This window comes from Musa acuminata, chromosome BXJ1-11 (genome assembly GCF_036884655.1).
Source record: "Musa acuminata AAA Group cultivar baxijiao chromosome BXJ1-11, Cavendish_Baxijiao_AAA, whole genome shotgun sequence".
Taxonomy (NCBI): domain Eukaryota; kingdom Viridiplantae; phylum Streptophyta; class Magnoliopsida; order Zingiberales; family Musaceae; genus Musa; species Musa acuminata.
The window spans coordinates 25,891,587-25,902,848 of NC_088337.1; the positions used below are offsets into that span (position 1 = coordinate 25,891,587).

An 11,262-nucleotide genomic window follows, 5' to 3' on the forward strand; every position below is an offset into this window, starting at 1 on the left:
AGTTCTGATTTTAGAATTTTGGGGTGTTCTACTGTTTACTGTTCCGAACCTGTAACTTGGATAACATATCTTTCATCAATACGGACTATATATCTTATGTTACCCTGCTCATTGGATTCTAATTGGGAAATTTGGTTGCAGAGGAGAAGATGCCAGTAACTCAAGAAACTAGCTCTTTTGATGGTAACTCTACAGAACTGCTAACTGAACAAGCAAACATGAAGGCTTGTTACCTTGGATGACAGGTTAGTCTTATAAGCTATATGTGTATAGTTAAGCTTATTCATCTCTTCTTTCTTTCCATAAATATATGCATGCATATTCTTGATGTCAACTCCCTCAGGACAGCAAATGGACGCTTGGTTCTCTAGAAGGTGAAAGACATTACAATGCCGAATAATACGTGCCTACATGATCATGAATATAACTACTATTTACTAACACCCTTTATCCTGGGGCACTCTGAGAACTATAATGAAAGAGTTATGTCTGCTTATTCGATTCTCTTTTGTTTAATTTTTTGCATCCTTTTTCTTTTTAAATACTCTTGTTAGATCTATTTTATGAGGCAATCGTTTTCCCCTTTTTGATTCTTGTTCTGTGCATTTTGTCCCCTATTAACATCATCTGCTTTGTTACCATTCTTATGCATGACTTCTTTCTGCTCCAGTTAGCTACACTTTGCAAGAAAACTTCATCCTTTTCACTTTATTACCTGTTTGAATTAGGTACAGACTGAAGAACATGATGCCATCTTTCATCGAGTTAGAAATGGATGTGTTTGCTGGCATAAGGTAGTATTTATAATGTAGGATTAGTACATGATTCTTCAACTGGTTTACCATTATTTGCTATGCAGGAAGCTCATAGCAAATTTGATGTGGAAACCATCCCTACAAGTGCGCAATTAGTGTCAATCCTCTAAATGCAGAGACAAGTTCAGATGGATGTGCATCTCTTTATTTTGGGAGAAATTCTACTTCATATGTTATGGGAAGAATTAACTTTCAGGTACTTCTTTGTATAAAACCATTTGTTAGTGGAGATTCTAGTTGTCCAAGTTAAAATAGGGATTTGGATCCAACCAAGGTCCTTTCCGAGTCAGTCTCAGTTCATATCACTGTTTGCGAAGCGTTGAACTTGCAAAAATAAGTTGGGGGCATTCTCGACTAGTGCATCTCCGACAGTTAAGTTATGTTTGGGTTCGGACCGGTTGAACTCGTCAGACAACACTAATGAGGGGAATTGTTCAGTCTCTCAAGTACGCACCTAGGTCCCTTTTATAGGTGGTCTCGAATACCATTATGTTTGGGATCATTGACAATCATGGGGGAACATGTGACATTCTCAGGCTGAATTCAAGTAATGGCGTGGTATTCACCAATCCTGTCGCGTGCCTTAATTGACTTAACTTAGGCTAGAGACGCATCACTCGATCATGTGTCTACGTAGAATCGGGTGGTCGACGTGTTGGCTACGTGGTGATGACGTACTACTCGGTCCGTCTATCATCTGTCCACCACATGTGGCCGACTTGGGACCTAGACGGTCGATGTGTCAGCCACTTGTCGCCCACATGACGGTGAGATGTTTGCCATGTCATCCATCACCTATCACCATTGAATTTATGTTTTCATTTACTAAGAAAAATCAAATTAATTAAAGTTTTCAGGCATAGAGATCACAGTCAATGATGGCTTTCACTTACATTATGGCCTAAATGTGGTGACGGCTTTCAAGTTGCAATTACATTATGGCCTAAAATAATGTGTCATCAAATCGTAGAAGTAGTGGCATTTTTGTAACATACCTCAAGTGCTGTCATGTGGTTATTGGAGTATGTGTACGATGCCCATCCTAGGAATAAAAACCTTTGGATTCAAAAGAATGGTGGATTTTCGTGATAGTTAATCCTTCATTATGGTGATATTATGATAATTACTTTTGTCATACATGTCTATACTATATTTTCTGCCACTTAAGGGCTTGACCTTCATGTATTGGAGTGCCTTGTGTCTCGTCCACAATAGACCATGCTTCAATATTAGGGGCTCTGATACCAATTGTCACAATCCGATAATTCGAGATAATTAGTCTATTAACTTTATTGTGTTTGAACTACTACACTTATGCTCAAATGCTCATGATGCCATCAACACAAGCCATATATTCCTTAGATAAGTAAATGAATAATGTGGGACACTTGAGTGATTAAATGGTGATCTTCGGTTTTGCAGCTTTACCACAGAAAGAATGATGCGGATTGTTTTGCAGCTTTACTACAGCAAGGAAGATGCGGATTGCCTTCAACAATACGTAGCCCTTGATACCTCATTCCATGAAGAAAAGCCAAAAACTACTGGGGGAGTTACTGAACCTTTTTTATACTATGATGCCAATGGTTCCTCAGGTACGTCACAATCAACACTCAGCAATTAGGATTTGGGCTGTATATAGTAGTAAATTTCATGTCCTTATCAATTACAAAATTTTGAATTGAGAATAGTCGTTAATTCTTTTCCAAGGAAAAACATTATGGTAAATGTCAAGAATTTTGTGCCCTGTTTCTTCTCTAATTAATATGTGATGCACAGAATGCTAGATTTATGGTCATGGTGATAACACATCATGATGTGTTTGTGCAATGAAACAAATGCTATGATTTTGAGTAGGTAGGTCTCTATATGACCTTATGCCTCAAATATCAGTTCCATGTCCTATATCGATTTTGCTGTCTGCCACTGATCCTTATTTGATCATTTTTATGTGGACATTGACCATTTAGGAACACTTGTATTGTACCCATTCTCAACCTGTTAATTCGGTAATAATTGTAAGTGAAGGTTGCTTAGTGTATGTATGAACTCCTTACCTCCTAATCCCTAGCTAAATCATTCATTTATTGAAACAAAGTTGACATGAGGATGTACCTAAAAGTTTAGATAAGACAATCATTTGGTATGAAACTACTGAATTTTCAAGTTGTGTTCATTGTGCTTGATGCAAACTGAAGTTTAGTATTGGAGCGTGGCTGTACCATATGTTGATTTTGGTTCTTATTTAAAGTTGGTTGTTAGGAACCAAACCCTGCTAAATGGATATTGTACAGAATCAAACAGTGTTTGTCAGCTGGATTCCATGATCCAAAGATACAAATATTTTCTTTTATCTGTAACAATGACTCAAATATATATGAGCGACAAACAAAAGATAGGACTCGTCACTTATCCGATGATCTGATAGAGTTTGAGATTGGACATTGGTAGGCTCCATGGTAGTGCTCATGCTTGGCTTTTATTGATGATAAGATGCCAACCACATTTGATTCCCAAAGCATTTTTTGTTCTTTCCTTGTATAAATTGTGACATCAAGTTGCAACATAAGGTGATCCTAAAAAGAACTAAATGCTTTAGATTGGAATCATTTCCTCTTACCGTTCTCAAGGTGGAAAGTACTATGAAACTACTCCACTGGTTTTAGAGACTTTGAGGCATTTATACTTTGTTGCTTCTTGTATTTAAGGTTTAATTGAGATGTTATGGCAATCACATCTAGGGCTACATTGAGGTTAGATTGTGGTGGTCTTGAACTGATAGTTTCGAGATGGATCTTCTTGAACCCTATAAGAATCAAGATGCTTTGGGAACATGCCTGGTACTTCTAAGCTCATTTGATGCTTTAAGTTAGAGCTCATCTTGAGATGAGTAAAAGAAGAAGTGAACATATAAGATTAAAGTTTTCTTTAGAGAGGGTAGAGTCTGATCTAGAAGTCCTTTTTATACTGTTGGAAACTCTGACGGGTACATCGTAGGGACTATTTCTCATATCAAGGTAAGGTCATCTCACAGAATATTCTCTATTTTGATTCAGTGAGAACCTGACATGCAACCTGATTAAACCATTATGGTACTTGTTGAGTGGATTTCTTCTGTGATTTGGGAGTCCATGTGTCCCATAGTAATTTATCTTCTCAATATTATCCTACAGATAATATTCAGTGACAAATACTGCAGAAAGGAAGAAATGAAAAATTATCTGCTCAATATCATCCTACAGATAGCATTGGGTTTGAACTGTAGAATTACTAGGTTAATTGCATGAATCATCATGTTTGACATTTAGTGGCAAAACTTTCATTTAATTGACTACTGGATTTTATTCCTTTGTACTCTTATACAATAAATATACTTCAAGGTTTTGGATTGTGCTTAAAACAGCTTTGAGCAAAAAACACTCTTTCAACAAATGAGATTTACAGGGAGAAAAGAAAGAAAATGTGAGACAAGACCATTGAGTCACTCCCTACTTAATCATGTGACTTGGTCCCTCAGAGGTTGCCTAGTCTGCTATTTTAGGCATATTGGATGCACCCTCTTGAACCAAGTACAGGGAAATTGAGATATGTTCTTGTGATGCCCATGTGGTCAATGTCGAGGAATCCTCTTCACTCAAGGAAAGGGTTGAGAAGCCAAAGATTGGAATGACTGTTTTCTCCTTGCTGCATGTAAAAGCAAAAAAAAAGGAGAAATATATAAGAAACTAAGCAATGAGAGAGGCAAAAGGAAACATGATCATGCAAGAGGATAAAAAGAAAGTGTGTGCTCATGAGACACACACATAGGATTTGATATTTCTTTACATTGCCATCACTAGCTGATCATTGCAAAGTAATAATAACAAAAGAAACTTTTGTTTTTCCTTTTTTATGTAGTTTTTAATGGGTAAAATTTTCAAAAAAATTATCTTTTTTTTGGTGAAGTATCCCATTTTGGAATTTCCTAACAACCTCCTCCTTTATCTAATACTTAGAATATTCTCGATTATTTATTGTTTTTCTTATAAATCGGTTCATAATATGAATTTGTCTAGTTATTGTCTTTATATATTATGTCACAATGCTTTCAACAATATTAAGAAACCACCATAACATAGTTTTTAAATATTATATTTTTATAAAGTTTGTATAAATACAGTGTTTTACAGTATTTTTGTATTATGTTATAATATTTTTTGATATCATTGAAAGTATTATAATACAGTGTAAAAATAATTAATTGGATCAATTTATCTTATAAATTGATTTAAAGAAAAAGAAAAAAGCGTATAAGACTGATAATTAAGTTAAAGATATTTTCGGTATTAGGTAAATAAAAAAAGTGCTATTAGAAAATTCTGAGAATGAGACACTTGCTAGAAAAAAGAAAAAAAGAGAATATTTTTTTCGTGAATTAGCTGATTCTTAATTATTGTTGTAATTTTTCCTTGGTATCATATGATGACGCCATCTTCACATCCGTCGAAACCAAATGGCAAGATCGTCATTGCATTTGCTCTCCCGCCGCGGTTTTGTCCTCATCGAGATTTACTACCGCTTGAGTTGGTTCGCTCTGACCGATGGCAAAATCGTCAACAAAGCAAAAGCATTTAGAAACCTCGGTGTATTAATAGTGCGAGCCGAGGCCTGTCGTCAGTTATTCTCGTCATCCGCTCCACTCCAATCCATTCCCATCGATCGATTCCACACTCCTCTATAGCCTCCTCCTCCTCATTTTGTTCGATCGGACTTGTCGAGGTAAGAACACAGATACGATCTCGGACTGTTGATGATTTCCTTTTCCTTCGTGGTGCCCTTTCGATCTTGGAATCATGTGGGCGGATCTGACTTTTTGGTGGAGAATATGGTGATGTGATCTGGTTTTTTCGGCGGGGTTTCTTTTGACTGATTTGATCGCTTTTGTTGCAGGCGAGTCGGAGGTGGGTTGTGGGGTTTGAGATGGCGATCTCGAACGCGGAGGGGGATCCCGCTACCGGTAACGAAGGAGGAGGGGAGAGGAAGCGGAAGCGCCGGGCAGACCCACCGGTGGCCAAGTGGAGGACGGAGGGCGAGCAGAAGACCTACTCATCCAAGCTCATCGAGGCCATCCGCCGCGTCCGCCGATCCTCCGCGGCGGCAGCGACGGACCACTCGCGGAGCCGAGCCGTCCGGGCGGCGGCGGACCGAGCGCTGGCGGTGGCTGGACGCGGCCGGACACGCTGGAGCCGTGCGATCCTCTCCGGCCGGAAGCTCAAGCTCTGGGTCCGGGCGCGGGCCTGCCGGCGGAAGCCCCTCGGCAGCATAACCGCCGCCTCCTCCTCCCACACGACACCGAAGAGCAAGCCACCGACCCTGGAGAGGAAGGCGAGGGTTCTGGGCCGGCTGGTCCCGGGCTGCCGGAAGCTGCCTTTGCTGACTCTCCTGGAGGAGGCATCCGACTACATCGCGGCGCTCGAGATGCAGGTGCGGGCCATGAGCGCCATCGCCGAGATCCTCTCCGCCGCCGGTGCGGCGACAGCGGAGCCTATGTGATCGGAGGTCCTCTTCTTCTTCCTCTTGGTCTTCGCTGCCTTTCCGGCCTTAGAATTGGTTGTGGTAATTCGTTGTACATTTCATCTATCTTCTCTTCTTTGTTTTTGATCTGGTTTTTCGTGTGCTGAGATTCTTGATTCGCCGTCTTCCTCGCCCGTTGCCCGACGGCATTTTCGTAAATAGATGCGATCTTTTCATTACTCCGTAATGTTGGGATGGTATCTATTATGATATTGTTATCTTCACATGTTACGACATGTAGGTCACAACCACAATTAAAATTCCACCAAGGAAAAAGATGATGGAAAGAAAGAGAGAATGAGTGTGTGTATGGGTCATATACATATCCCTCTGACTTTGCCCCACTCGTAGCCTAAACGTGTTCCATCCTTGGCACAAATGGAGGGAAAGATCCCGAGGTGATCTCTAAGAGAGGAGAGCTGTCCCTTTATCCAATTTATTCCATGAGTCTTAATTTGTCTTCAATTAGCATATCAAGAATTGTGATTAGTTGGCCTTTGAAGTTACCTTATTCATGCTTTAGTTTGAGTGTTTATGATAGATATCCAAAACTATGTTTTGTTAGACTTGAAGCTGAATCCATGTGAACCTGGAAGTTAAAGTAAGAGAAAAATGTTAAGATAGATGAACTGCAGTAGGAAAGATTCAATAAGAATAATTTTATTGCAAACATTTGAAGTGTGTAGTCTTACAATCAGATGATATTGATATGTTTAAGGGCCTTTAAAATGATAGTGATAAAGGATCACCTTATAAACCCCAACCCCACCCGCTCCCCACAAGTAATATTAGCAGATTTGGTAGCTTTTGATTTAATTGGGGATTGCTGCATACAAAATTCAATTGTCATGGGATCCTTTCTCTGTCTGTAGCTGTTGCCCTTGGTCAGGGTGTGAATCAATGGTGTGAACATTGCAAACGTTTTAATAGCAGACTTTATAATCCTGCAAGGAAGTGAGCAAAATATGAGCTGTCACCTCAATGTTTTGTTTGCCCTCCCCGAGAGAGAGAGAGAGAGAGATCGAGATCTGATGAGGCCACCATCATTGATCTCCCAGGTCGGCCTCCCTCAAGTAGCCTCTGAGCCATGTGTATCTCCTCCAACAATGTGGCCAATACAAGAGCATGGTGTGATAAGGAATCCTTACTGCAGTGCTGGCTGGCCCTTTTGCCCATTTAAAGCTCGACTCCCTTTGGACACTAGTGGGTCTGATGTGGCAGCCTGGTTTCTGGCTCATTCTCAGTGAAGGTGGGTGCTCTTACCAGTGAAAAGGAAAGCTGATCAATAGAAAGGTAACAGCATCACATGGATGCACTAGTAGCTATTTGTTTGTGGTGGTATGATAGTGCATACCCTATTTTCGACTTCCTGCCCCCTTCTGTTCTTGTTATCAAGTAAATTCATAATTACAACCAAGATCTCATGTACCTATTACTTGCATAAAGATTTCGATGCACTGTACCAATTGGGTCTCGTGGAGTTCATGTGAGTCTGATGATCATCTGACAATAGGCTCCACATGCATCTTTGTCCTTTCTGCAGAATGTTCATGCATGTGCATCATCATCATCATGAACTGCCTAACTGAAGTCTGGTTGATTTGATGGATCTGCAGCTTTTTTTTCCTCAGAGACTTGGTTGGAGATGGAAAGTTCATAAAAATTTTGACTGCCTGCTTTAGTATGTTGGTAGTCGATGATGAGAACTTTTCTAGCTCCATCAGTTAAATCACTTGTTTAGATTTTTGCTGGCAAGACACAAACAGAAAAAGAAAACATCAGTCTCTCTTTTCTGGATGATACTTTCGAAGTCTTAAAAAAAAAAAGATTTGGAGAAATGTGTGTTTCCTGAATAATTTGAAAGATAAAAAAGTAAACTTTTCTTTCTGAGGATTCAATAAACAAATTTTCATATTATATTAGACTGTTTACAAGAAGAGATTAGCTTCTCACCAGGGTCAGGAGAGAGTGCTCTTAGGAGAGAGTGCATATATAAGCAGCATTGCCAGATAATACTAATAGTTGGGGCCATGTAAAGTTCCACAAAAGCCCTTTTGACTTTTAACCCAGGTAAAAGAAGACGGTCATTTAAATGATAGGAATCTGATGGCACAACCCCTTTTAGCCTTTGGAGAATGATGTGTGTTTTAGAAAGTGTTTACTTCCTAGTGCTACTTGCCTCAGATGTTCTTTGTGAAAGAGGCATCTTTTCATTCATTTTGTTGCTCATCTTCTTTTCTTTTTTCCATTCAATAGCACTTCAGATAATCTTTGCAATTTTGAGAGTTTCAATAGATCAGTGAATAGATATTATCAGTGTAGATGGTCTTTTATTCCTAGATTAAAAGATTGGGTCAACTAGGAACATGAGCATGCCTATCTAAAGCCATCTATGTGATGCATATTCTTTCTTTTATTTAAGAAAATAAAGAGTATTCTTTTCAGAAGATGTCAGCTAGCTTACTGGTGCTGATAGTAATCTAGCTCTGTTATTTTCTTAAAGATAACATTATATTTCCATCCTATCCAATTATTGTTGATGCATTCATGCTATATATATCGTTAAAGGTAGGGTCAACTACATGAAGCATATTCTTTCATTTTGCCTTTTCAAACAGTAAATGTTGGTGCCATTATCCCACAAAGGTATGAGATCATCATGCGAACGCTCCTCCAAGCACCATCAAGAGGACTGGGTGTTCCCTTGTGCAAGTTGGGAGTGGCTGATGTGATGTGAACCTACAAGAGGCATTCATCACAGAGTCTAAAAAAAAATAATGTTTAGGGTAAGTACCTGTCATGAATTAGATGCCAAGTCGATGAAGTAATATTGGGGGCAAAAGGCAAGCCAATCCAGGGGTCTGTGAGAGAAAGAGACATACTAGAGGGCCAAAGACAGCGAGGGGAGCAATGGTGGTGGCACCATTGTCTCCTCCGCCTATGGGTCAATGGCACAAAACTACAAAGGAAGCACTTTTGGCTGTCAATATCTCGCATTCATGGCCAACTTGCAGGGCACATGAGAGCACTATGCCACTTGCCACCATGATGATGATGACAGGACTTGTATCACTGCTTTCATGATTTTATTGATTCGAAGCAACTTAGTTTCTGGCTTTTGATTTCACATTGCAACTCTCATTATCATGAAAATTTATTTTTGAGATTTTTTTTTTTCATTTTCTTGCATGTTCTGAATAATGACTCGAATTAATTAGGATGGTATGATTCTTGTGGTATTAACTTGTGTTCGAGATGAAAATCAACATCCATGACCTCCTTTTTAATGTCTGTCATGAAACCTGTAGGAGCTTCACGTGTTCATGCCAACTAATGACATTGTAATTTCCCAGTAGCATTGGGATTTTCTTTCCACCAACATCCTTTGGGAAGGGTCCTACCAAGCGCCAACCAATAGGGAGGTGAAACGCGTCTTATTTGCATTAGCAGTAGCTAACAGCCATGTGATGTCCTATGTGGCACCTGAATAGTGGCTCTTCAAAGATGATCATGGCTAGACACTTTAGTAGAACCCTTGGCAAAGGAAAAGGGAATGCATATAGCTTTTTGGGCCACTCACGTGGGCTGGTGGAAGGAAGCTTAAAGAGGACCCAGCGACCATAGGCTGCTTAAGGAACGCCCGGGACTGTGGTGTGCTCCCATGAGTGACATCGCTTATCATCTATTTTCTGTTTTCCCTTCCCCATTTTCTTTTATTCCTCTTTCCTCACGGTCCACGATTCCATGTTGCCTATGTGAAGCGTCACCGATAGTGTGCAATCGTCGTTGTTAGCGCCCTTAATGCATGCCTCCACTCTATTTATGCTATTTATGCTGCACAAGTGACAAAGGAGAGGGAGAAAGTTATTGCCCGCGAGTAATTTTGCACAAAGGCAACATTGAATAGGGTGACAAAAGAGGAGGTGATAGACAACACTTGTGGTGCGAACAAGCGACAGCAACGACGAAGGTGATAGCTGTTGGGAAATTTAAGGGTGACATTACTTGTGTAACGGAAGAACATAAAATAAAAATTATAAATTTCTTAATATATGTTCGTCGTCGTGTGTGTAGATTGATATGCAAAACATGTGACATAGAAAATCACGTGTGAGATAATTATGTTACTTAGGGAGATCGTTTATCCCTGAATCTCTACAGATCTAAAGGAGATGATGAAGGAGGTCAAGCGTCATCCTCTTTAACGATGATCCACATAGCATGGATGCTATGACACTCCTCAAATATCCACGCCTGCTATCTAAGGAGGAGAAGGGGAGAGGAGAATAAGAGGTGGCAACCAAGAAGCCCCAGCTAATGGGCCTTTAGTTCCCTCCTATTTATAGATACTCCTAGTTAACCTTAATGGATCTTATCCTATTGGTACTGGATCTCTATCCAATTACCCAAGCTTCTTAGATTAGTAAGCCTCTACCTAATAATATTTTATTAGCTCTTATTGGATCTTATCCATGAGATCTAATAATTCATGTGCTTATTGGATATCCAATAAGATAGGGGCTCTAGCGGATATATCATATCTGAACATTTACTTGTCACAACACCTACCATATATATGTGACCATTTAGGCCCAATATCGAGCTGGCCGTGAGTCATACCTATCAGAACTCCTTCTAGTTCAGTGAATTATTATCTCCATAATAATTCACTCGACTCATCGACTACGGACATACTATGTCATTACGTCGTAGTCCACAAACGATACATGGGAATCTAATCCTTTAGACCTATCTATCTTTGGTTATCGTGTACCAATAGTCCATCATTCATCTAATATCCCAAAGATCATATACCAGGTACGGTGTTGTTAGACCAATATGGTTTCTCCTCGAGTCTCGCTCTAATCGGATTCTCCCGGAGAACTCTTTCTTT

General features: G+C 39.8%; 1 protein-coding gene across 4 annotated transcripts; it reads left to right on the top strand.

Annotated features, from left to right (window-relative positions):
* The first annotated feature begins 105 nt into the window (after nucleotides 1-105).
* Nucleotides 106-6,452, top strand: LOC135597375 (transcription factor bHLH149-like). Of its 4 annotated transcripts, none has more exons than XM_065090237.1 (5): nucleotides 108-245; nucleotides 729-794; nucleotides 860-1,011; nucleotides 2,238-2,410; nucleotides 5,745-6,452. In XM_065090237.1, exons 4-5 carry the CDS (start codon nucleotides 2,339-2,341, stop codon nucleotides 6,345-6,347), a joined length of 675 nt encoding a protein of 224 aa, XP_064946309.1. In that variant the 5' UTR covers nucleotides 108-245; nucleotides 729-794; nucleotides 860-1,011; nucleotides 2,238-2,338; the 3' UTR covers nucleotides 6,348-6,452. The 4 variants fall into 4 exon arrangements, with proteins under 4 accessions (XP_064946311.1, XP_064946309.1, XP_064946310.1 ...); XM_065090238.1 differs by having other exon boundaries at nucleotides 2,275-2,410; XM_065090239.1 differs by lacking the exons at nucleotides 729-794; nucleotides 860-1,011 and having other exon boundaries at nucleotides 106-245.
* The last annotated feature ends 4,810 nt before the right edge of the window (nucleotides 6,453-11,262 follow it).